Source organism: Antrostomus carolinensis, unplaced genomic scaffold (genome assembly GCF_000700745.2).
Source record: "Antrostomus carolinensis isolate BGI_N321 unplaced genomic scaffold, ASM70074v2 scaffold8246, whole genome shotgun sequence".
In the NCBI taxonomy this organism is placed as follows: Eukaryota; Metazoa; Chordata; class Aves; order Caprimulgiformes; family Caprimulgidae; genus Antrostomus; species Antrostomus carolinensis.
Genome location: NW_010322453.1, coordinates 1 through 27,784, shown reverse-complemented (window position 1 = coordinate 27,784; position 27,784 = coordinate 1). Strand labels below are relative to the sequence as shown.

General features: G+C 39.4%; 1 protein-coding gene across 1 annotated transcript in view; it reads left to right on the top strand.

The window, feature by feature from the left end:
- RGS22 (regulator of G protein signaling 22) overlaps positions 1-13,059 on the top strand; it is a gene marked incomplete at its 3' end in the record, with an annotated part of 61,034 nt that extends 47,975 nt beyond the window's left edge. Inside the window, exons 22-27 of the mRNA XM_029085513.1 lie at positions 1,926-2,087; positions 4,991-5,170; positions 6,707-6,847; positions 10,600-10,707; positions 12,271-12,373; positions 12,950-13,059. Of these exons, the coding sequence (XP_028941346.1) occupies positions 1,926-2,087; positions 4,991-5,170; positions 6,707-6,847; positions 10,600-10,707; positions 12,271-12,373; positions 12,950-13,059 (804 nt within the window). The remainder of the gene's footprint in view (positions 1-1,925; positions 2,088-4,990; positions 5,171-6,706; positions 6,848-10,599; positions 10,708-12,270; positions 12,374-12,949) is intronic.
- Between the last annotated feature and the right edge of the window lie 14,725 nt (positions 13,060-27,784).

The following is a 27,784-nucleotide window of genomic DNA, read 5'->3' as shown; positions in this document are numbered from 1 at the left end:
CTGACAGTGTGAAGCCCAAATGTAATGCTATCAAAATCAGGCATGATTGTATTGGCTACAGTGGATGGATTGCTCACATTACTGGTGAATTTAGCTCCCTGCTGGATGTTCACGGTAAATTTCTCTCCCTTCCTGGCTGGAGAGGTCATACTTGAAAAAATATGTTTCTTGTCCTGGGCTTTGGAGCACTCTTAACCCTCCTCAAACTGGTTTTGTACCTTTAATTCACATTTATCTGTATTTTGCATGCAGTGGACTTATTGGGGCAAGCTGTTCATTCCAGCATCTGGTAGTTTATTTATTATTGTGAGTGGATTACGTGCAGACACAAAAGAGAATGTGAAGTATGCAGTGGAGTGGGCAGGTTTAATCATATCTCACAGTATCTGTTTCATTTAGAATTGTATTTTAATCTTACAGCATTGAGATAATATCAATTTTAAACATCTTAAACCTTTGTAATAATACACTTCATCAGATGTTTGCCAGTTTTTTTCCTCTTGAAGAGCAGTGAACTCTTTGTGATTGCCAACATACAAGTTGTGTACATTATTCAGTTGAACTTTTATTGTCTGTTGAAATCAAACTGGAGACCCGGTCACCAATTGTCCATGCAAACCATTAGCATCGAAAAGGATCCAAAGTGCATGTGGGTTCTGTTAACTGAGTTTTCCCTTTGTTTGTCAGGAGGACGGTTATTTTCCATGTTCTGCTTCAAGGTTGTTGACCCATAAAATAAGCAGTACCCGTATATTAGTATAGGGGTGGGAGCAACATTTTGTTCTTCCCTTCATGAATATGCCCCAGAAAGAATTTTTCCCAGAAGTTGCCTAAATCCTGACGACAGGGGATAGAACATGTCTGGAGAATTGGAGGAGGGCTGAGAAGATGCCACCCTACTGTCTAAGTTGAGCCAACTTAATTTTAACCCAGGGACCCTTTGCACAACCACCAACCCACCCTCTTGCAAGGGCAGGCTCTCATCCCTGGCAGGCTCTGTGGCAGGACACTAAGCGTAACCCCTGTTTTTAAGAGAAGCTGCAGAAAGACTTTCCACTTAGAATCAGGTCAGATTTCCAGGACTGTCTGCAGGAACTAAAAAGGTTTCTGTCCCATGCTGACCGTTGAACAGCACTCCATCCCTCCAGGAATTCAAGCACTGTTAGAAGACAGTTTTCATTCACCCATCTGATAACAAAGGAGGGTTGTTTGGCTTGCTCCTCAGTGGCAGCACAAGAACTGTTTGTTCAGGAAGGCAGGCCAGACTGAACTTCATTTCAAACAAACTATCCCTGCATAAGCCATCTTTCTTTCTCCACCCTTTCCTGGCTGCCTACTGCTCTGTGCTTTGCAGTGTGAGGATTTCCAAAATGTCTCAATGACTTTAAATTCTATTTTACTATTGGTAGCCTTATTCCACAGAAAGCAAGCTCTCCGGCTTCTGTTGGTGATCTTGGCAACACATTTCAAAGCTCATTTTGTTGGTGAGATCCCTGTCAGAAGCATTTTACAACTTTAAGCTATGTGGTTTTTCTGTTCCTTTTTCTTTGTTGTTTGTTTGCACAAAACTCAAACTGTTCTCTAGAAAAGTAGCCTGTTGCCATAATCAATAACAATAGCTGTTTCCATACTTTATAGTATGTAGTCAGATGGTCTAAATCACTGTCAGTCATTTCCTCTCCCATCATGTCTTCCAAAAATGTTGCCCAAACCAAACTGAAATTAAAAAAAAAAAAAAGAAAAAAGATGGAAAGAAAGAAATGAAACTTTGCCACATTCTATTGTATCCATGTCATAAACTCATAAACTACTGAAAGCTAGGGTCAGTGCAAAGATAAGAATCAGACAGTTTATGCTAACTAATGTCTTTGTTATTGCTTTTTGAAACAAAGTTTATTTGGTGCATTTATTTCTTCTTCTGACAGCATGTGGACAGTAAGTGGGTTTCTTCATCCAGTGAAATAATTGCTTTTCGCAAAGCACTGTTGAATCCGGTGACAGCAAATCAGTTTCAATGCTTTGTGTCACTGAAAGGAGACCTACTGGGGAACGGAGTGCTTTTTTGGCAAGAGGTACAGAAGTATAAGGTACGGTGGTAAAATGGAGCAAATGCATCCATTAATGCATCTTAGGAGAATTTTAATAAGAATATCTCTAGGCATTTTCTTTTTCATAGTAAAACCTCTTTCTTTGTTTAACTGTTTTTTCTTTGATGGAAATCCTCACTTCTTAAGGGTAACTATTTTAATGACTTGACTGTATTAGCTCTGTATTTCTTTATGCTTCTTCAAACTATTAACATTATTCTCAGACTCTAAAGAGATACTACAAGCTGGCTAATGGCCAGATTTTGGTATACATCTGTAAAAATATGCAAGCATTAAAATGTTAATTCTTTCTTTATAGTTACATACTGTTAAATCATGGGATTATTGCTGAATTTGGTAATCCTTCAAAAATCAGAGAAAACTTCAAAATTCAATCAAATGTACAGATGTAAAGATAGTATCTACCCAAAATACTTATATATACAATGCAGACCCCAGCCCCCCTGCACTTCATACAGTTGCATTTGACTGCAGCTGATGATGTGGCCAAGGTGAAATGTGGTGGGGAAGGTCATCAGGGATTGTCTCTCTCCCAGGTACAGGCCTCTGTGAAATTGCTACTGTGTGGGGTGAAACACAATGGGAAAACGCTGGAGCCAACCTTTACCTCACACTGCAGCCTCCTAGGAGTGCTCTGGACTGAATGGAGGGCACCACGAGTCTTTCACTTGTTCCTCATTCCTATTGCCTCTGGGATATCGCTGCTGCAATATTGCTATCAGAGTGCAGAGCATCCCCTGGGCTCCTGAACATAGCTTCTGTGCACATGGCAGGCACGAGGTTGGCTAACATGCTCAGGAATTAGGAGATAAACACAGTTGATGCTGCAGCAGCACTTAGAGATCCTGTTGCAGGCATGTGGTGTATTTTCATTGTTTAATTTTATGCATTTGAGTTTGAGATCTGCTTTAGAAGCTGAAGCTCCTCTGTTTCCAGGAGGCAACCTCCCTTCCTCACAACGGCTCTGATGCTCAAGCAAAGAGTCATCAGCTGAAATGCTCTCTGGGGCTGCTGTTGTCTATCTCTTCATTACAGAGTGACTAGCTTGGACTAGAAACTTGACATGAAGGCACCTGAAGTTCCATGACATAAATCTCTCAAAATATTTGATGTTTTTTCAGATTTCTGACTCTTCATTGCTACGTTGTGGAGGACATGGAAAACTTTCTGCAGATTAATGTGGAGTGTAGTTGAGACTCTTTGCTTTGTGGATCTGCTCTCTGAAGCATCTTAATTGTTTTATGTCCCACCTCCTCTCCTTCATTTATGTTAATTTTATTTGTCTTCTTATCAAGAAAAAGTACAATCTGACCATATTTCTACATCCATGCAATTTGTCATGGTTGGCAGTTGATGCTCTTTATAGAAGCAAAGGGCTGGAGTAGTAGGAGTGTTGTGGGTCAGGCTGAACTGGAGGAATATTGCCAAAGACGTGGGCAGCACTTTGCACAGTGCATACTTGTATTGTCTGAGCCCTACCATGCCATCAGTTTAGACAGAACTCCCTTTCGGAGTCAATGGCTGCATTGCTCCTCGCTGGCGGCACATCTTGGGAAAATCAAAAAACAATTATTATTTTTTTAAACAAATACGAAGAAATATGACTCTGTGGATCATTTCCATCTGTTCATCTATGCTCATGTCTCATCCCTTTTGATATCATATGGCTTGTTTGTCTTCCCTCTTACTACAGCACTCTGACATTTCTTCTATGCTGGTTGAGCAAAGGAAGCCACAATATATTCTTAGGATATATAGAATATGTTTTTGTATTGCCTCACTTTCTTCATTGTAGCTCTTATCATTCTTTTTTTCCTTCACAAAACTAAAAAGTATTCAAAATAAAACAAGCCAGTTCTTTCACATACCACATTTCTGGTTCAAAGCCCTGTTTTTAATTTCTTTGCAAAGTAAATATCCAGCCTCCTATACCAAAACTAAATGCACACTCTTCATTTAGAGACCTCTCTTCCTGAAAACACTCTGAAGTGCTCATTGTGTCTTTAGTACATATATGCGATAATCTCCTACTGCTATAGAAATTTCTGAATGCTTACAGATAGACGGAAAGTTCATGTTTCAAAATGTTTGAAGGAAGCCCTTCGAATTATTTTTCCTTCCTGTCAAAGTCCAATGGTACAGTCGTCAGAGTGTGAAAATACAGTAATAACAGGTTTTACAAGAACAATAGGATCACATTAAAAAAAGTAGAAAACCCCAGAGTTTCTTTGAGATCTCACCCTTGTAAGTTTAGGTTTGTTTTGTATTCTGTTCTGCACAGTGTTATTTCAAACACTGAGGTTTTGGGAAACTAGAAAATCTTAATGAACGGGGAAACTAGAAGATTTCAATGAATGCAATATTTTACTGATAGCTGAAATTGTTCCCTCTTGTGCCAGCATTCCTGGTTATGCGTCCTTGTACCCTCTAAATAATTCCCTTATTTTCTAGGAGTATCTAGAGTATTTCTCGGTCTTTTAGTTGCCAGTGTTATGCTAGTCATAGCAGGCACATAGAGAAAATAAGTGCATTTTACACTTGTAGGTGTGTTTTTCTTTTCAGAAATGCCTCCTATTTGCCAGTAATGTACTTAGACTGAATGCAGGATAAAAACTATCCTTTTCCTTCAGAATGAGCAGGCAGAGATTATCACCTAAAAGCAACAATTGCTATATATCTGCATTTGTAAACCAGAAGTCCCACTCATGTCTTAACTATGTCTTTCACCATGCATATTTGCTATAAGAATTTTGTCCTACATGCTGAAGAAATCTATTGTATAATTATTTTTGTATGACTATTACTCTTTGATCACTGGGCCTCTGTAAAGGATCTTTCGTCTCTCTCTCCATCGACTGAAAATGCTATTTTTCTTCTTTCAGGACTTGTGCCATTCTCATTGTGATGATGCCACAGTCCAGAGAAAGATCACAGCTATTATTGACTGCTTTATTAATTCTGCCGTACCGCCAGCTTTGCAGATTGACATCCCAGCTGAACAAGCAAAGAAGATTCTGGAGCACAGGAAAGAACTAGGACCTTACATTTTTAGAGAAGCACAGGTAAGAAGCTGGAAGAATTTCTCTAACAGATCTGGCTAGAGTCTGTGTGCTTGATTTTAAGGACAGTTTTTGTTGCTTATGTAACAATTTGGACTCCATACATACACTTGGGTATGAAGGAGGACACTATATTCATGCATTTCAATTAAGATTGTATGGTGGGGATGACAGAGAGGCTTCAGATATTTACTGCTCAATAAACTGGACACTCTCTGACAGCTAGCTGATCCTGGAAAGGTGTTATCCAGATCTGTGTTAGCAATTCTGGCAGTAGAAATGAATTCTGTCTATGTTTTCAATTGTTTGTTCTTTACCACTTGGCTAATGTCAGAGAAGTAATTTGTAGTTAGAAAGTTTGTAGATTTTGTAGTTTATGAAAAAAATGCAGATGTGAGTGAAGCACAGCCCAACTTACTGAATGTCTTTCCCTTCTTTATTACAGAAAGTCTGTGTTAAATGGCTGTAGATAATTTTCTCTCTGATCTTTGTAGTTATCAGACTGAACAGCACTCTGTGAACCTTTACTACAGACTTACTATTTTCTTATTCCTTGGTACTGTCTTCTCTGACATATCTTCTAAACCCAACAAAAGTAGTTCCTCTTCCTAGAAAATTACCACCAACACCTTTAAACATCAACTGTGAATCCATGAAGTGTTTCAATCACAAAAGATTAATGGTTTGTCAGAGAAAAGTGTTCATATAGATCCTAAGAGAAATAAGAAGTCTCATTTCAGCCCATGTAAAACCCAATGAACTCCAGAAATGTGACACAAAACCAAGGGAAGAACTTGGCCAAAAAGCTATAACTGGAACATGACAGTGACTCACATGTCACTTTCAAGTCTGTTGAGCAAGAACCAGTGAGGTGCTGAGCACGCTCGCCTCCTTTGAAGCCAGGTTTCTCAATGAGAATTCAATGTCTAAATAAATGAAAAATGTGAGCCTTAGTACGTGCAGCAACAGAATTCACTGAGCCCCTCTGTTTGCTTTTCTAAAATTGTTTTTCTTATTCTAGTTCAAAAAAGACCCTGTGAGAGATTATATCATTTAAAAATTATCCAAGATTTGCTCATAGATCTGTAATGTGGTTTAAGAGCCTTTCCAGAGGCAAAAAAGTATTTCCTTTCTCTTAAGGAGGGAAGAAACCCCCTCTCCCTAATGAACTGAATACTTGAAATACTTGAGCAGAACAGTGGTGCAAAAGCAATTCTACTGGTGTATATTTTATCAGGAATACTTGTAAAAAATGATGGATGTTTTCATTAATGCAAACAATTGTTTAGGGAAATATAAAAAAAGAAAGTGCCTTTTAACTGTGTTTTAGGAAGATTTCTCACCAGTAATAAACACACTGATGAAAAGCATGTGCCGAGCAAAGCTGGGCTGAAAAGTCAGGACACAGTACGTGGGAGGAACAAGGCTGTGTATTCAGAAAGAAATAGTTATTTCATTCTCATGGTAAACTGCATTTTATTTTACAGTAAACTCTGTTTTCTTAACATGGCCAAGACTGACTCTTTTCTTTCTGCACAGATGACTATTTTTGCTCTTCTGTTTAAATTTTGGCCAAAATTTTGTAAGTTTCGAAGCAATTTGGCTAGTGACAAAATTCTACTTGCTTTGGAGAGGAAAAAGGGAAAAAAGATGCGAAAGAAGGAAGGCAAAAGAACAGAGGTAAGGCTTACAAATTTTCAGATGACAGCTGACAAACTCCATAAAAACTCCTTCATAAGCAAACATACGTGAATTCAAATATCCCTTTCTCGGCCTGATCCAAAGCTACCAAAATCTTTTTGTTAGAATTCAAGCTTTACACGCGACCCAGTCCTAGGGCGATTAGTTCTCAATCCTGTCATGCGTATACGTACGTTTAACTTGAAGCAGATGAGTCACTTGAATACTCCTTTCATTAAGCAGAGGGGAAAATGTATTTTAGCCATCTTTTGTGCCAAGAGAAGAGTGAAAAAGAGGGCTGAATTTAAAAAAAAAAAATTCTGTGTATGGTCCATATGTACAAGGGGTAACTGCAGACCTGTTTGCACTTTCAGGATGTACTGTCCTATTTTAGAATTTACAGTCTTGGGTCACTATTGAAAACAAAACCGAACCAAACCACATTTCATATCTATTTTTTCAGAAGGAGCATTTGAAAAGTCTGCACATTATTTTAAAAAATATTTATGCGCTAATTGTTTTATATAGTCTTTGTCTTTTCTTGAATATTTCTCAGCTTTGACAGTGGAACTATTAGGCTGTTCACAATGAGTTTCCAGACAGTTTCAGTGCATTAACAGAACTTTGACCTCTAAAGCGGAGTGCTTGGTTGTAAAATTGTTTTTCTTGGAATTTATTATTAAAATATAATGGATTTTTTTTTCCTATTGATTATAGGCTTTGCAAAAGTTTATTTTTTATGAAAGGTAATTGTTTGGCCAGCTTTGAGGAGAGAACATTCCTTTAAGGGCAGAGAAATTATTGGACTTGCAAACTATCATAAGTAGCATTAAAAGACCTTTCATATTTTAAATACCATGTACACATGTGTTGAGATGTTCCTCGTGATGAGAACCACATGAGTACCTGGACAGATAAAGATATATATGCCCGTAAGAGCATGTACATATTGTTATCCTCTTTTAGACACATGAAAATGGAGCACCAGTGAAGCGTAACTCAAGGCCACACACCAATGTCAAGTGAAGTCTAAAATCCAAGAACTCATGTTCCTTTCTCCAAATCACGTTGCCTCCATACAGATATGTCTGGCAAGGCCATTGGCAATACTTAGAGTGCAAGAATGCAATATTTCAAAGTAATGCACTTTTGCGTTTTCACAGACTTATTTTTTCCATCTGCTTGTTGCCTGTCTGTAAGATTTCTGATTAAGATCAAGGAAGTAAAGAGCAAAAGAGGGCAAAAGCCTAACTTTTATGGGGAACAAATGGGAAAGGTGAATTACCACTCTAAGCTGGGAAACAGGGTAAGAAATTTTAGAATGCGACAGGCAGAGAGTGCAGTTCAGTGAACAGTCTGCAGACTATTCTCACAAAAAAATTGTCAGTAAAGCAGTTACCTTTTTAAATGTCTTGAAAGAATAGGTGGAACAGATAAGTCTTTGAAGCTCTTTCCCCCTTCTATTATTGTTTAAAGAATTTGCCATTCCCTGTTCTCTTGCCTGAGATTTCTGTCCCCTCAGTGACGACATAGCTATTCAAATGATTCAGTATCCCTGAAGGATACTGATAAGGTTCATCTAACATAAGTGATAGCAGGTTCACTTGGCAGCTTGTAGAAGGTGATGATTTCTTGGCATTTAAAATAATGTCTGTGCTCCTCTGCCCCACCAGGCTCAATGTTGAAGGAGAGGAAAGCTCTGGCAATGTTAGAAAAGGTCTTTTTTTCTTATATATATTTTATTTCCCCTCCCACAAATCAGTTGCCATTTTGTGTTTATATCAAATAGAACAATCATGGTCTTGGGGGAGGAATTTTACTTTCTCCCTTCTCACAAATTTGTCCCTGGAGTGCCCGGTCTACCTGGGCTCACCTCACTTTCTGAACTGACTGGATAAGAGCTGGACTTTTATGTAGTATAATGGAAAAAATGGGCAGACAAGGAGGTTTTCACTGGACAATGATGCATAACTTGGTTTTATTTGACCAAAGCAATATTTTTTGTGTGTGCCTATTTGTTTTTCATGGGGTAAATCCTATTGAAGGCTTCCTGGCAATAGAGTCATTGCAGGGGAGGAGTGGCTGACAGTGAGGGATGCCATGCAAACACTGTACCATGCAGAAATCTCTTTTAAGCTTACTGTCTGGAAGGCAGGGATGGGTAGGTACAGGGTGAAGTAAGCTCAAACATTCAGCATAATGTGACTGCATCAGTATTGAGCTAAAATAGTTGTTTTAAAAGATATTGCCTTGGGAGTAAATGGTTTCCTTCTCCATTTTCACATATTTACACTTAGTGTGGCAGAGATATATGGGCTCATCTTTGACCCATCTGTGAATCTGTTCCTTTGCTAACTGCTAGAAGCACATGCCACATACTTTAAAAAACCTAATTAGTCACTTTTTGCAGACTGCCTTGATGACACTATTTGTAATTTGTTGTATACACAATTTTATGTCCAAAACAGATTTTGGATTTTCTGCTTTCAAGTGTACAAAACAGTTTTGATTACACTGTAAATCTCTACTTACTCTTTCCATGCCCTTAGCAGAGAAAGGTAAAATCATAAGCATTAATTTAGCTTTTCAATATTTCCCTCATCTCTCTTTAAGCTTCTCACCAGTAAGCTTATTTGTTAGTAAGTGTAAAGTCATGGGATATGACATTGCCATAACATTGCCTAATTTATTATGAGAAGACATTATTAAAGACCTCATTTAATTCACTATTCTCATTGAGAAAGCCAGCAAACATAAACTATAGTATATTAGCATACACACTATTTCTGTATTTGCTTTGGCATCCCTGTTCCATCAAGTGTGCCACAGAAGTTAGTAAGCTGACTGTTAGTAAACAGCACACCACCTGGGCAGTTCTATACTCAAAAGTCACCCTTACAGATGATGGGTCCATAGGACAGTAAGGATGATGAGGAAAGAAAAGGCACCTTGGGAGTAAGGAAGTAGAATATTCTGATCCTTTTCACATCTTTCAGGGGCTTTCTGAGTGACTTTGGGAAACCATTTGACTTCTCTTTTTTCACAATTTCTCACTGGCAACATGGGAAGGTTATATTACTTGCCTAATGGGGATGTTGTGGGGTTAATTATGTGAGGTTAGATATGAAGGATTATTAATGTTCATAAAGAGTTTTGGGACCATCAGACAGAATGTGCAAATGTGCAGCCTTGGTAAAACACTAAAACAACAGGAAGATGACAAATAGTTAATCACCAGAGCAGTTTACCAAGCATAACAACACCTTGTCTTTCATCATAAATGTTTTACATGAGATATTGCCTGTTTTCCTAACATATATACAGTAGTTCATTCACAGCTACTGGACTAAGCTGGAATTAATAATGAGAAATCCTACATTCTACATTTATACCTAAGGCCAAATTAGAGGATGACAATGGCCTCTCTGTCCTTAAAATACATTCTGTTGCAGATCTGCCCTCTCACTTAGCTGTATTTTGGAGCAGGTATTGGATCTGAAAGAAAGATAGTCTGTAGGAGTGTAGAGGTCAGGTAACTTCAATTAGGACAAAGGAATGCTTTTAAAATGCACTATCTTCTGCTCTTTTTTATTATGCCCAACGTGGTGAATTATGAAACCGAGCATTACAAAACATTAAAGTATATGACACTATCTCATTTCCAATGACAATTTTTCTTCATCAGACTTTGCTTTTTACTTTATCTCAGTAACTACTTTTTACATCCGATTATGAGTTCTTATTATTGTCAGGGTAAAGAAATGGTGAAAAAACTCATCAGTCTGTCAAGAAGTGTTTTGGGAGATGAGATTGGTGTGGAGAGAGGACCAGCATCATTTTCAGATGGATATGGGTGGCAGGTAAATAATAAAGATAATTTAAGAGAGATAACATGATCTTGGGAGAATGGCAAGGTGGAGTTTGGTTTTGAATACTACTGTCACATGGTTCTTCAATTACTGTTAATTCTTCTACAATTAATGTTGCTGTTATAAGTGTAGCTACCTTACAAATAATGATTTTTAATTTATTTATTTATTTAAGATTTAGGTTCTGAGTAGTATTAATATCTAACAACAAATTAAGCCCTTCAGGTGTGTAGATTTTAAAAGAATATTTCTTTAAAACAATACGAAATTTTTCATTGCTTGGAAAATTGATGTCTTGAAAGAGTTTGGTCTAAGCCTGTTGACTCTTATGTCAAAAACTGAAGCTGAACTCATTTAGGAAATTTAGGTATTTGTATAGAAAATCCAGCAGAAAGTAGCTGCGTAATATTTCTTCCAGAACAACTCTCATGATGAATTAAATCTGTAGTGAAAAGGTAAAAATCATATTGGAGAAACAAGAAGAGCAGACATGTCACCTTGGGAATATCAAGGGATTGTTCATAGCTGAGTTGACACTGCCATAACATAATGGGAAATCTGTGCAACCACATAATCCCAGCTGTGTCATGGGATGCAGGAGTAAATCGCACTCCAGCCACTGCTTACATTCCATAGAGCTCTTCTTGTGCCATTACATTAGTGATGAGCAGAATATAGAAACAGGCAGTCTGAAATATCCTCAAAATATGGAACCATAGTGCAAGCTGCATAGTTAAGCTCATACTCTTATCCCTTAAATGGACCTTTTAACCTTTGCTCACACCTGTGAGCTAGCCCTTAAGAGGCAGGTAATTGCAGAAAGAGCAATAATCTTCTATAGAGCAGTTTCTTCTCAAAGCCTCTTTCTGCTATGTGAAGGTGGCAGAAGTTCTTCTTACTGAGTTATGATATGACAAATTTTCCCCAAAGTTCTCAGGCCAAATAAAAGTAAAGTTCCCGTAATGATTTGGGAAAGTGACCTAAAATTTACATGGAACCCAAACTGTGATTGCTGCAATGTAAAGAGCAACATTTGTTCCTTAGTAAAGGAAGGGATGACATCTCCAGTTGATCTGCCTCTAGTGGTAGCAGCATGCTGCTGAAGAGGGCAGGCAGAAAGAACTCTGAGGCTAATGACACCTTCAATGATTTGAGAAAGGACATACTGTAAGAATGTGGCAGGGAGATAAAATCAAGTCCTCAATAGTGCAATAGGCTGAAATTTTGGAAGGGGAAGAGTCTTCTGTATTTAGGTTTTGAAGACAAAAGGAGAGAATAAGACTCAGACCAGGGACGGAGAATAAATTAATGTAAACATCCTATCTATCAAAATGGTTTAAATTGCATTTCATGGTGCTTTGAGATTTGCTTATTTGCAGCAATACTATTTTCCCCATGATTCCAGTACTGTCATGACAAAACTTCTCTTCTTAATTATGATTATTCAATAACAGGCGTATAACATAAACATGTTTTTTTGTCTCAGTGTTGAAATGGACCAGGAACTACCAGTAACATGGTCTGGAGGCTGATGGTTTTTAATGGTTCTTGCAGGCTTCCTGGTCCTATTCCAAGTACATAGAAGCCTTGGAGCAGGAGAGAATACACCTTAAAATGCAAGAAGATCTGGAGAAAAAATCATCATCATTCCTTACAGGTTGTTAACCAAGCTCTGTAGTTTAAGAGGACAAGCTTCTAGCTTAGGTGAAACTCTCTCAGTATAAGGACTTTGCTGTCCTTTGGAGTTGCATACATAAACCTCTGCCTCTCATATGCTGTCTGCAGGTGAATTGCTTTCTGCACCATACTTGTGAGTGATAAGTTTTCTAAGAAAGGGAAAGCGAAAGTTGCAGGGTATCAGCATTGTCCTTACTTCACAGGTCCTACTGCAGAGAGGAATATGGCCATTTCTTCATTCTGCAGAGTACCATGGCAATCCTATTTGGTTCACATACATATCTCACCTCCCTGGCTTCTTGTGCTTCATCAACTTACATACAACCAGAGAGATTAAACTTTTTTCTCACCAGTTTGTCAGTATGCTTTCAGAGGATGTTATGAGGCATTGCTTTATCCTTGTTTCAGCCATGAATATCCTCTTACTTCTTCCCCAAGGATGTTATGGCCTATTTGTTCATTAAGTAGCTCAATTTAGCAGGTGGGCTAGGAATAGCTCTATGTAATATTAAACCACTTCAGTTTCCCATCATTTTAATTTTCTTTCCATATGCAGGTACCTCATCTATGTCCTTCCCAAAGCCTAGAAACTCTGAAAAATCCACCATTTCTCCAAATACTAGTATGATTTTGGAGAAACACTCAAATCTCCCCAAGAAACAGAAAGTGAGTACCAGACTGCCAACAAGCGTGCTTTGAAATTTGGATTCTTAAAAGCTAGTTTTCCTGCTGTCAGTGCAAGTTATACCACTCCAAATCACATTCAATTGAAGCTGTACAGCCTCAACATGAAGGCAAAATTATTTTTCACTCCAACCATAGTTAGTGGACCTTATGCTGACCAGATGGAATTTTGTTGCAAAGTGGTAGTCTCTGAAATGTGGTCATCTAAGCTTTCCAGTTAAAATATTTAAAATAGGAGCATGAGATGACTGGAGGAAGCTCAGACCCCATGGAGTTACTGGCAAGGGCCTGACACAGAACTAGCAATAGATCATCTCTGTCAAAGCCAATTAAACATTAGAATGGGAGAAAGAAGTGGAACAGCAATAAGATCTGCTAAAGATAGAAAAGCAGATTTTGCTTCAAAGCTTGAATTCCTAGATGGAAAAATCCCCAGAGGTTTTGGGGTTTTTTTAAGCTTATGCTGAAATTAGATGAACTAAAAAAAATTAATAGAACTTGGACTTTTGCACCCCTTCCTTCTCTGCTCCTCCTTCCTCTTCTAATTCTGTACTTCAGTACTGCTATTTTAGGCAAGTTGGTGTCCTGCCCCTGCTAGTCCTCCTAAACTTCCCAATGCCTGAACACACTCTGCCTGTGGCAGCATTTTTGGTATGTGGCTTCAGAGAAAACTGCAGCATTCCTTGGTCTTCCCTAATGTTCTTTTTCTGCCCTTTTATCACCTCCTCTAGTTGTAAAGTCATCCAGTTACCTTGGACCTTATGCGCCTCTGCAGGTGTTACTGTATTTCATACATTTATGACTTTTTTGTACTACAGTCCTCCACACACAGCTATATCAGCATGGGAAGTCCCTGCACAAGGGCTTTGGTCCTGCTCAGTAGCTGAGAAACCTCCAGCTGGGCTCAGTGCTCAAAGAGAGCCTAAAAGGTAGTGGCAGTCCTTGCTGCAGCCCAGCCCAGCAGTCCCTGGCCCACCCTGTTACTCAAAACCCGAGACCTGCATTCTTGCCAGGCATCAGGCTGTGGTAGGGGCTAACATAATGAGAAAGTAGAGGTGGTGAGCAGTTTGAGAGGTCTCTGCCAGCAGCTTCAGTTGCAGCACGCCCTCCAACACCACTGAAAATTTTCCCACCCTGCCCAGTCCCTTCCAATAGCTCAAGTGTTCCCACTGCCTTTGAGTGGTTTCCTCTTCTTACATCACCACCTTCTGGTGGTTCTCCTCAGCCGAGCTCTCTGCAGTGATCTGATCACTCTGCTGGCTGGGTGAGGTATCTACAAAAGACCACCACTGCTCTTGATGGGACAGCTTCTCTCCACTTCGTTAGAGAGGAGGTCACACCTTGTATATTGGTGCTGGCAGTGTGGGGCTGTAGGGGTGGCCTCTGTGAGGAGAGGGGGCTGTGGGGCTGCCTTGTGCCAGACACAGCCAGTTCCAGCTGGCTCCAACCGACCCATCACAGGACACAGCTGAGTCCATCAGCCAAGATGGTGGCACCTCAGGGAAACATATATAAGAAAGAGCAAAGAAAGCCAGAGAGAGGAGGAAGGAATAAAAAGAATGAAAAACAACAGAGGGAACACCAAGACCAGAGGAGGAGGAGGTGGAGGTGCTCTATAGTGGAGCAAATATTCCCTGCAGCCCATGGAGGACTAGGACTGCAGCAGAAGAAAAGAGTGTGAAGGAAAAAGGGGCTGCCCATTGCCTGACTGAAGGAACTGAGTGTAACCTGTGATGATAACAAGGAGGGGAGGAGAGGTGCTTGGAGTGAACCTGAACCTGGGAAAGGTGGAGGAAAAGTGTGTAAATGTTAGTTTCTTACTTTTCTTGGTTTTATTTCCCACTACGCAGTTTGGTAATGATTTATTCTGATTGGCAATAAATTAATTTCCCCAATTTGAGTCTGTTTTGCCTGTGACAGTAATTGGTAAGTAATCTCCCTGTCTTTATCTTGACCCTCAGACTTTCTCTTTCCTGTTTTTCCTCTTTTCTCCCCTTGTCCAGGGCGGGGGGCGCATGTGAAGTGAGTGACTGAGAAGCTACTAGTGAGGGCCAACCCAACTACCCCATGTTTGTCTCTTTTTGATGCATCTATTGAAGAACTGTTCTGGCGATTTCAACTGGCTGCAACACAGCAATGACATTCTGTTACCTTTTGCTGGCAGATTAAAATCTCTCTGAGGAAAGGAGTGCAAGAGACATTTAAAGGAGGTGGGCAAAAGACACAGAAATAATGTGTAGGCAAGGTTTGTCCTTACATTTCCAGAGCAAAGATGATGACTTGGAATACGATTAAGAACCATGGGTCATTAGCCAAGGGTAAAGAATAAACATCTTCCAATGTGTTCCGTATCAACATGATTGTGATACTGACTCTTGTGTTACTCATTGAGGCTCAAACCAGAGTAAGATTCCATTGAAGCATGCATGGTACAAACAAGTAGGTGGTCTTGATCCTAAATCAAACCCAGTTCTTTAGTGCCTGATCTAATGAATGAGTAAAACTGCATTGAACTGACAGCCTTGAAGCAGTGTCTTGGCACACTATGCTCTCAGCACTGCAATTAACTCAACTTCTGTTCATCAAGAATAAGTCATGAGGTGCCTGTGCTATCATAAAATCAAACTCTGTTGTGGTTTGCTCCCAATCCAGGATAATTCCTGGTCCAAAGTACACCTTCTGCCTCATTTCTGAGTTTTTCTCCACAAGGAAGGCTTAAAATACATCAGGACACAGATGTACTTGAGAACTTTTGTAAAATGTCATTCCTCCCACGGCATTACTCACCAGAAGGTTGCAGGAGCTCATAGCTCTTGTCTAGCTCTCTACTTACTTGCTTCTTTTTACAGTTTCAAGAGTCTTAAAAAGAACTGGGGCAGAGTTGATGTTGGGACTAGGGCCAAAGGTTTAATTGGGGAGTTAAGTAGGGGCAGGGGCAGAATTAACTGCTAGGCAGGAGACAGGATGATGAGAGACCTCTCCACATTTTTCAGACCACTTTAAACACCAGTCCCCAGCCACAAAGTTGTTGGCTCCTTTCTTCTCTACATGTGTGTAACGCATGTAAGAGAAAGGCAGATCAGCGAGCTCCAGCTTGCTGAATTTATAAGGATTACCCCAAGTTAGGGATGGGATTGTCTTCCGCTACCCCTCCCAACCTCTTGGACAAGGAGAAAGAGCCACATAGCCCTTTATCGGTTGTCAGAAGTAAAGGTTCTTCACTTGGAGCTCTAGACCATACTGCTAAGGACCATTCATGAGTGCTTTCCACCTCAGCACGTAGTGGCAGCTAAGGACAACTAATAGTCTTTTTCACTCTTGACACAATGACCAAGAATTGTATGGGATTTACATTGGGAGTTGCTTCAGACAGGCTGGCAGGGAAGAAAGACACTCTTGTAAGGATATAGCTGCCCTGCTCATATATCCTCATACAAGGAGCAAGATCATTGGTTCAATTCCTACTTTCCCCACAGCTCAGAGACAAAGTTTGCTTCATGCTTACCTACATTCCTTCTCTGTTTGGGTTCTCTGCTTGTGTAACATTACCTGAGAAAGATGTCTTGGGTGGAAGCCACAAGGGAGTAAAATATAAATTATTGGCCCTGTTTTTCATGTTTCTCCAAATTTCACAGTTGCAGTAAACTGTAATGCTCAGTACATCTGAGGAGAAGGGAATATGGCATCTTGTAGTGAGCAGAGCACATGTGGTACTGTGTGGCCTACCACTCATTAATGTGAAAGGCAAAGAAGAATCATGAAATGCCATAAATGCAGTGATGTATGTCAGTTTAAAAAGCACGTGAAAGGCCACCTTCTGCTGCTGTGGTCAGTACAGTGCACGCAACCAAATGCTGGAGCGCGACAGTTTCTGTTTTGTTGTCTTCTTGACTTCATGGCATTTTGAGACAGTTAAATAACATGTAGACAATGCTTATCTTATGCTGGTAGCTTTGACTTGAATCATACTTGGATTACTTCTAAAATGAAAAATATTATCCAGATATTTGTCACAGATGATAAAACTCCTTGTGAATATGTTCCAGCCTTGCCAAATTGTTAATGAAAATTTACCAGCCCCTACACAAAAACTACTGTCCCAGACAGTTAGCATGATTAATACCATACACGTCTATCACTCAAAAACAAACAAAAAAGTACTTTGTGTACTTCAATGAGTGAGTAGAATTTTGCAAACTGACTCTATCCACTCTAAGTTCTGCAAACCGATGATAACCGCAATCCAGCTTGCAGTTCTGTCTCCATGTTAACTGAAATATATATTAATGTATATATGTGTGGAAATACACATACATGCACAGTCACTTATAGGCCATGTTTTTAGTATGCAACTGAGGAGGATCACATGTACTAGTAATGCTAGAAATACATGTCATATCATAATGCGCATTTTATATGTTAATTTTAAAGAAATATTGAGCAATATATTAAGAGACAGGGACTCTTTCATTTCTGGGTTACTGAATCTAATCTGATGCCATGGCAGATACCCCATAACTGCTATTTGGTCGTACATCCAAAAGGGAATAGTGGGCTTAGTCTTTTCCCAATGGACCGCGTAATGACTACTGCCAGTTCCAGCAGAGAGCCTGAATGCTAAACAGGTATAGAGACCAGCTAAATGTTATTGTTCTAAAATGATGACTCTCTATCTCTTCAGCAAGCTTGCACTGCTATTGCTTTTTTATCTTGTTCTTGAGATCTATTCTCTCTCAGGTTGCTGATCTACCACCTATGTGAGCTCAGCAGTTTTAAAGGGCTAGAAAAGTTTTACTCAACACCCTAGTACCTCTCCTAGATAACCAAAACTTTATTCCTTCTTTATTTTAATTACATATACCTTGGGACTTTCAGAAGTCTACAGCAGAACAACAGTTATCTGTGGAGTTTGTTGCTACAGATAATATAAACAATTCTCTTTTCAGAAACCTGCAAACCTAGAAAATCTTCTGGATGGATTTATGCTTTAGTGGCATTCAAAATACACAATCTAATCATATTCATTCAGACTAACTTTTCTTGTTTACTCCCAAGTAATGCAACATATTGGAACTATTTTGGAATTTTTTTAAGCTGTCATTTGGATTCATAAATATTTACACTTAGAAGTTATTACTGTGTATTTCACTTTTCTCTCATCAGACCTGGCATGTTTATTAAAGCATTTTATAATCTTTGAGGATGCAGTCCTGAAGTTGCTCATTCAAATACTTTTGATATCAACACAACCTGTGACTATGCACTTCAGGAAGGGGCTTTATACATTTTGCTTTGACTTCTCTCCTGCTACTGCAGGACACGAAGTATTAGACTATGAGATTAATCCTGAAAATAGGTAGTGATGGATTATGTTATTAAGGTGCACACTTAAAATAGTTTATAAGCGTGTGGTAGTGGTGGTCACCAGGCCATTTAAAAAGGGCAAAATGCTGTCTCATTTGCGTCTGTACACTGCTGCTCTGCCATTGCCTCTGTGTTCCTCATGATCTCTTTTTAGTGTCTGTTTCTTAAGGTACTATTAATGGGGAACGATCTTAGACCCTGAGCTGTGGATCCATTTGTCCCTTTCAAGGTGTGGAAATCTAGTATTTAATCATCAGGCATTGAGATCATCAACAAAGAGAGGTGCTTTGCAGACACAGCAGTAGACCAGATTCAGCAGACTGTTTCTGTTACTTGTTCCCTTACTACACAGTAATGGGTGGCCAAGGCCAGACTGGTTTGTGCCACATCTTCTACATGAGAAGAATCATTGTGACTCACTTTGCAAGTATGTTTGACTCAAAAAAAGAAATCTGCATTAATGAAATCTAAAGATAAAAGTGTAAATGAACTGTCTATATTCACAAATGGGAGACCCTCAGTTTCCTGCTGTTGGGAGCACTGAAAAATCGCAGGTGTCCCTTCATTGCCCCTTCTGTGCCTTTAGACCCATACAATATTACAGACCTGGGGACATTTTCTATCCTCTACCACCTGTAAGCTCGTGAAATGGCCAGCCTCAATCCCACCCAACGCTATTGCCCTAGGCAAAACTACTGACTTTAGCTTGTGTGTGTGTCTAAAAATGATTGAAAAGAGACAAGATGTCTCAAAGTTCTGTCCCAAACTTGGAAAAGAAAATCCTTAAATGACTTACGTTTCTTATGTTAAATACTGGGCCAACCTGATCACTGTGTAGCTGTATGTGGCCAATGGAGCTGCAGTAATCCAGCTTGAATTTGACTTGTTTAAAATGTCCCATTACATTCAACTGATTATTTTTGTCACTGCCTTTTTATAGAAATGGTTTCAGTTGGTCATTGTGACTCATGTCTGAATACAGCTAAGATGGGGTTAACTGGTATTTTTTTAAGCTTATGGAACATTGCTGGTTTTAATACATTCAGTAGTTGCTGTAAAAATGTCAGGGAAATACAGGTTTAAACAAAAATTTTAGATCTGGATCTATACTCACAGTTCAAACCTACATCTAATGGCCTGATCTGGAGCATTCCCAGGATTTCAGAGTTATAATTCACATCTGTGTTTCTAACTCCTTCATGCATGATTGTTTGAATGTGCACTTTTGGAACAGATCCATGTCTAATAGGCTAAATCATAGTTCCTAAATCAGAAGCCACACGGTATTGCTATATAGTTTTCTATTTTTCCTTTTATTACCTAACCTTCAAATAAGGTTCTGTCAGTCCAGCACACTGGATTAACACAAAACACTAAAGTGTACGCTTTCTACCTACCTGCTAACGAACTCCCACGTTTTGATTTCTACCAGTGATTTAGTAAAGCATTTGCACAAAGACCACGATGGATACTTCTCTGCCAAGTAATAAATTATCCGAGTGCTGGAGCACATTGAAATTATGCAGGACCCACTAAGCTGTCCACCCTGTAAGGGTAGTCAAGGTATAGAGGAGATTCTCTTATTTTTAATATTAATTGAGCCAAGCTAATTTATATGTCAAGCGCAGGCTGCATTTACTTGGATTTTCCTCTATTTCTCTACTAATTAAAATATTTTAGTTTCATGGTAACATATGTGAAAGCGTTGACAACAGCATTGCTTATTCCACATGTTAATTATGTATTTGTTCAGAGTATGCTGATGAACTGTGTGCATTTCTCATGTTCAGTTTTCATTTCATGTCAAAGTGGAAATGTAGTAAGTGGATTTGTGCTTTTAATTTTAGATATTTCTTTTTCCTCTAAAACAATCTTGTACATGATTCCTCTGTACCATATGCGTTTGAGAATCTTTTGTTGGCAAGAAGTTTAAAAAGAAAGTAATACTCGCTTCTCAGAAAAGGATTTTTGAACAAAGCAAAGCAATTGTGACATTAATGAGAAAGTAAATGAAACAAATGACAAGGCAAGCAAGAAAAAACACAGCATCACACTCAAGGAATGCACAGGCACACAATAGCTTATGCAATATTCCCCATCTGTCAGAGTCAGTAAATACAAAGGTTTCATTGGAAATATTCATTCTAATAGGCTGTGGTGCAATCAACAAGCTCGTAGCATTCTCACTAGTTTTCACCTGTAGGCAACTAAATGAATTTCATCCCAGCTGCAAGACCCAACTGATCAGTATTGATTTTGTAAACTTCAGACCCTGATTGGTTTACCACTCATTCCTGACAAAGGTATTTTGGGAATCGAATCTGTTGTGTCTCTAGAGTAATTTACACCTTCACAGTTTTGTACATGTATATGTGTATGTAGGCATGTATAGATGTCTATAAAAACTTACCCTTTATGGATTTGCGTGTGCTTGTGTGCAAATATATACACACTATATACATATATGCATAAAATTACCTTGTTTAATAAACTATTATGCTGTCATAATCATATAGGGCTTAAGTTTGGTGAATATAATCTTTTTCCTAATATAATTTTCCAACAATTTTCTTCTGTGTATTTTTTTTTCAATGAAGGTCATTATGATTCATTAAACTGTTTTTGTTTGTACTCACTTGCATTTCAGAAGATAGAGCCATTATGCCTGCTCTGTTGAGGAATATGGCTCTTTACAGAGGTCTGCATGGCTGTTGGAAAGAGAAAATAAATGCACTTTTTGGGAGTTCTTTTTCCCCTAGAAAGCATATGCAAGAAAACAAATTAACTTTCCCTCTGTTTTTTCTCCCAAATGAGAAAGTAATTAACAGCACGTGTTGGGCCATTCACTAAAGACTATGATGAATTTACTATTTTCAAACTAATGAACTGAACACTTGACCTAAAAAAGGAGAGTGTGTATGATTGTGTTCATCTTCCGGTTATGATATTCCAGTTCAAAAATTGTCTTAACTCTTAGCTCCTTGATCCTGAAATTTGCTGAATGTATCAAAACTCATTCCCTTCATTCATATCTCCAGAGGTGCCAGGAGCACCTGGCAGTAGTAGACCTTCAGAAAGCTGTCCAAACGAAAACAGTGATTTTCTTTTTCTGCTTGAAACACCAGGAAAGCAGCACTGCTTTGTCACTGTAGTGACGCTGCTCCATGAGAAAGTATATTTAAAAAAAAAGCAAAACAAAAGAAAAAAAAAAGCAAAACAAAATCCACACACAGAAATACATAGGCTTAGTTGGGCTTGCCAAGGTAATGTAATCACAGATCGTATTCTGAGACAATAGTTAAGCACTGGAAAGAAACTGCCCAGAGAGCTTTTGGTATCCTTATTGTCATCAGAGGGGTTCTAAAAACAGATAAGATACACACATCTGCCAGGAATGACTACATATTTTCAGACCCATACTGGGGCAAGGGAGTGAGTAGATGAAATCTTGAGGGACTTATTTTCTCTGAATCCATACTCAGGTTTTTCTGAACGCAAAAGCTTAGCCTCTGCTAAGGAATCTTACGACAGTCAAGGGCCATGACACTTCATTTGCTCTGCACCCGAAACTCCCACTGAAGCCAATTATTCAATCTAATTTAACAAAGACCACAGCTTCCCTGGCTGTCCAATTGTTGGTAACCATCAACAAACTGATTCATCTACAATTGGGCCAAATGTTACAAAATCTGTTTCTGAGTTCTTGTTTGTACCCCCATCATAAGATTACACCAAAATTAAAGCATGCAGTACTTGAACGAACTTCAAAGGCTGAGCTTGCACTTCTAGCTAGTTCAGCCTTTTTATTGGTTCATGTTTTCCATTTGGCTTCAACATCCTGTTCCTTACTGATGCCCTTCTAGAGTTTCATTTACAAATATTACGTCCCTGCTTAGTGAGCCATGCTAATTAATACTGTGGTGGAGGCTATGGATTATAGTAATCTCATGCCTCCTGCTTGGAAAAACTCTGCAATTTTTCCAGACGTTTACATGTAATGCTGTATTAAACATGGCCAAATTTGTCTTAGGGAAATGTATCCTGAACTCATTTAATCAAAATATATTTAACTAAGGTTGCTTATGCTGTTATCTATTGCCAGTTTTGTTAATCATGAAGCTCAAAAATTTCAATGCAGTAGAAACCTGAGATCCACAATTTCCTAATTAGATTATTTCAAACAAAACAGTAAAGTTAAAACAGGCTGGTTTAAGTGTACATATTTTTTTAAGTTTATGCCAATAACAAGTTTGTTAAAAAAACACAAACAGATTATTTGACTACTTTCTGGAAGCCTCACACATCGGACTGTGCCTCACCTCTCAAACCTGGGACCACAATCTGACATGAATTTTAGCTCCACTGGAGATTTTGTAGTCAGAGACTCCCTAACTGCTGGGACTTCAAGTGTTGCTAAAGTTATGATTGTAAAGAAAATCTATTCTATTTGTGATACCATCAAATATCAAATGAAAGCTATGGAGCCTTTATATAACATCACAATCCTAAGTCGATAGGCTCTTCCAACACCAAAATAAACAAAAGCAATGGCATTTTTTAGGAAGAGGGGATATCCTTTATTAGACCAGGTGATGTAACTGGAAACAACAGACAAGCTTTCAGGCTCACAACTTGTTCACCAGGTCATAAAGAGGTCAAGAAATACATCATCTCTGGTGTACTTGTTACTTTATTTTTGGTTTTAATTGTGTTCATGAACTCCCTCTTCACAAATGGACACAGTTTGGTTAATGTGACTGCAGTACGATGATTCAAGTCACAACAAATCTGAAAGAGACACCCCCCACTCCTTCTAGACTGTCATTTCAGACCCAGAAAGGAAAACTTGCCAACATCTCGAAACACTTACCATGTTACCACCTCAACATGAATTAAAACAGAGTAAAATTAGCAGTTCAGAAACCTATGAGAAAAAGTCTAAAACCTTGCCACAGGAAACAATCACAAAAGTAGCACTTTACGCATAACCTGGGCCAGTCTTTATGTCAGAATGAGCTCCATATTGTACTGGGTAAATCGAATAAAGGGCACAGATGTCTCTAGGTTAAATCCTACAGCTGCAAATTTTTAGGTGTCACTCTGTCAGGGTGCAGTCCCTAACCTGAGCGAGGCCTCTTCTCTTCTCTACGCAGCTTGCTCCTCTGAGAGGAGCACACTGAGCCAAGAGCTGCCCAGAGCAAGCATGTTGAACCTACTCAAGGAAGGGGCCAAATGTTGTGCCTGTGGAGAGTGAGTCCAATCTATTTGAAGGAGGCTTTCCCCCCTCACAGCCACTGTTTTACACCCACGAGTAAGTTGGTTTGTCATTTTCTGTGAGAATTAATTCCTTTAACAAAATTATAGCTGTATGAACAGCAGCAGTTGTCCACTTTCTGCTTTCCTGGAGGTCAGACGATCATTACTCACATCTAGGAAAAATAGCAGCCAACAAAAATTCTGGTCTAAACCCTACTAAGGTATGAAGTACACTCCTGGTTTCAATGACTTTGGACTACTGAAGGGTACCCATCAATCTTCTGCATAGACTTACTGTAACGCACCCATGATCAAGGTGGAGAGTACTGGCAAAAGTACCAGGTGCTTGTGTGTACAGATTCACCAGGACAGCTGGGCAGGTCATGCAGCCACTGTCTGCCATACGATACCTTCCATACAGCAGATGATGTTTGGAGTTAGAGAATTTCACCTTGTGTAAAACTAAACCATGTCACAGCACATCAACCAAACTGTGCTTTGAAAAGCAGTGTGAAAAGCTTGCCCTTTTGTCCCTGTGTTGTGGTCCTTGCTTTCATTTTCAAAAGGAGGAACTCTGCTCCCATGTTGTTCTTACCTTGGGCTCTTTCTTGAGCTGAACCCAGGGTAGGAATGCTTGTAGCCTACATGTGATGGGCTGTCAGTTGCTGAGATGGGACTGTAGAGGCTGAACTACATGTAGCAACTTTATGTGTTGACTGCTTGAACTGCAGATTGGAGAATTTGACTGTAGAGGAGGTTTAACTCCACAGGTTCCTGGAAAAACAAGGATGAGGGATACAAAAGCTTTCTGAGAGTAAGGCACCTCTACACAAATACAGAGGAGTAATGGAACAGTATAAAAACATTATCCTTGATGACTTTATTTCTGTTGCAGACAGGCTACATAACATTTAAAAACACAAAAGACAGAAGAATCCTGGCATCATTTTAAGGCCTTTGAGCAAGGAACAGGGACTGGAAGGAGGTGTTGCTGTGGGTGTGTTTTTGGTCTTTACTAAGAAATCAGATGATAATGTAGAACATTTCTGGCAGTGAATGATGAAGTTAGACTTGTCTAAGTTAAACTTTTAGGTAAGAATGACACATATAGAGAGTTTAACTTGTTCAAAAATCCAGTGTATCTAAACAAGGTTTTCCTGCTGCTAAAATAAGCAGTGTATCTGTTTCAGGACTGGAGGACTTCGGAGTGAGTAGTACACAGAACCATACAGAACCATATTCCAGAAAAGACAGTGGGGAAAAAAAAGTGTCACATGAATGTTAATGTCTCAGCTGTGGAACCCGGTGTGTTTTCTAGTTCTTGGGCCTGAATACACACATTAGCCATGTCTTGACTGCAAGTTGGAAACTTGGGAAATAGCTGAGTCTCTAACAATGTAACTTATGATTCACGTAATTATATCACTATTTGATGTGTACAAAAATACCAAAATCTGTTTCTTTACAAGTTGAACAAAACTTAAGAAATCAGGGTTTTTTTGAGATTTTTCTATTTAAGAAACATGCATAAAATCAACAAAGGCTTGTGAAATCCCTGTCTGCTCCATTTATTCTGATTTGAACTTTTGCCTTTTTTTTTCTCCTTTGTTTATAATGCCCTTTTGGAAGTACAAAAATATTTTTCTTCCCCCTACTAATTTTGACTTTTTCCATTTAGGAATCATTGATTCACCCTCATTTTTTGTACAGCTGCCATTCCAATTCTGCTAAAGAACTTCTTGTGCCACAATATCTTTGTTTGTTCCACAGCACCATTGATTGATGTCGACATAGCCGTGGTTAAGAGAGTATTTGATTAGTTAATTTCTGGCACAGAAATGGGAGGAGGAGCACAAATGTAGGCATTTTCATATGTGGCACATAGCATTGTTTAATTTTTTAAATTTTTTTTTGCAATAGAGAGGTAGATTTTTATAATAAACTAAACTATTTAGGAATGCAGCTGGCTCAGGGGATTGCTGATGTCCCATGTGATCTTTTTCCAGTAGATTTTTGGTTCTAATTTGATCCAGATTATGATTATCTAAAGGCTTTTTGTGGCATATGCAAAATCACTTGATTGTCACAGTCCCGTTCCTAGTCGGCTCCAGTCCACACCACAGAAAGTACAGTCCTAAGTATCACAGCTGGCACTCTTTGTGGAAAAGACAAGGATTCACTGCCTAAATTCTCTCTCACTAAAGTCAGAGGTAAATTTTATTTTAAATTTCAATGAAGCACAAGCAAGAAATGATTTAGCATTAATGCTTCCTTCGTTCCTCAAAAGATGATCCCTTTCAAGGACACCATGAAGAAGTGTCAACTGTTGCTGGCGCTGCAGTATTTTGGAGAGGAAAAGGGGACTGAAGATTCCAGTTTGGTAACTAGTTTGGCACCTTTTGAGCAAACAGTCTTAATATTAATGTCCAAAAGACAACTGGAGCAGGTGCCAGAAACCCCAGGGACTGGGTGGACTGGGAAGCAAATAACTGCTGTTGTCTCTGTATTGTACGTCTCAGTGTTTTCAGAAGGTTTATTTGCTTTGATGCATTTGGATGCATGGGGTCCACTCGGGTCCAAAACCGCATTCAGCCTTATAATCAATTCAGAAACTCTGGAGTGATACGAAGCAACTCTGCACTAACTTAATGGAGCTGATTAGCTCTGCCCTCCTTCCACGGCTCTTCCTCCAGTGTATCATCTATCCTTTTTTTATCCCTTATTTGCACAGTCCCGAACTGCCCTTTATACAGAACAATAAGGAGTTGGCTGTATATTCCACAGTAATGACGTCAAAGTATAATAACAATTAGCACTTCATTTAGCATCTTAACTATAACACAAAGATGCCTAGCCAGCAGTATCTCAGGCACATGGGGAAAATGGTCACATAGAAAAGAATTTAATGACCTGGCCAGCCATGAAGTAAGCTATTGAAAACAGCAATCAAGATTTTTTTATTTGCAGACCTAGGTCCATCCACCAAAATATCCTGTCTCATCAAGACTGGCGTTTATAGGAAAATTCCTCATATGTAATTTACAATGATAGTAGCCAGGAAACCTGCTATGCTTTTATTCCAATTAATTTTGTATCCTCTTTTTTCTGACATTGTGTAACATGAGGGCAGTTGAGTGGAGCTTTCAAGATCCCCTAGACAGCTCTCCCTGCCATTTCTTCCCTGATCTCACCGAATGGCTGCATGAGCGTGCCTCAGGAACAACAGTACCCTCGTGGACCTGGGTATTTCCTTAGACCCCCACAATCAGGTTATAGATACATCTTGTCATTCTTTCCGCATGACATCATTATCATTTGGCTTTTCGTGTTAATCCACACAGGAAAAAATCTTGGACAGACATTCTTCATTTTGGTCTTAACGATCGTAACAAACTTCTCTTCAGTCTGAAGAACATTGTCCCAATTGCATCTCTTTCAGACTGCTGGTGCAAAGACCATTCTCTCAGCTTGTAGACGCAGCTGTATGATATCTCTCTGCAATTTTCTGCGGACACTTTTTTCTTTAATGCCATAAAAAGGAAAAGCAACTTCTCTTCAGTTTTAAGGGCCCATCTCCTCTGTCATCTGATGTCAGGATCTGCCGGCTTTGGCAAGAGAGTGCAAGGCTTGACTGAATACCTCGCTGCACAGGACGGGGCTTCAGTTTTTTCAAGGCAGGACTTTATAACATTTCCTGTAAATCCCACAGAGACACCCCAGGAACAGGAACAATGGCAATACCACCTGCAGGTGGTGATTAGGTGGAAACCATGGGCCAAGTACGGATGTGCCTCGTGTCCAAGTACAAGAACTGTCTAAAGGATATGGAGAAAGGATTGCAAATTGCTTAATTTGTTTCTAGGCCTGGCCAGTCATTCTTAGCAAACTCTACAGAGATCGTTATTCCACGTATTCTGGTGTTACGGCCACTCGGGTCTGATGGCCGCTCTGGAGATCTGGAAAAGCGACTGGGAAGGGTGGAGGGCACTGGTTTGCTGGGGAAGCGGTGGGGCGCTGCGGGTGTGGCATGGCAAGGGCTTCGGGCCGTCGTGAGGGCTGCAGCTCGGCTCGGCCTGGCCCGGCCTTC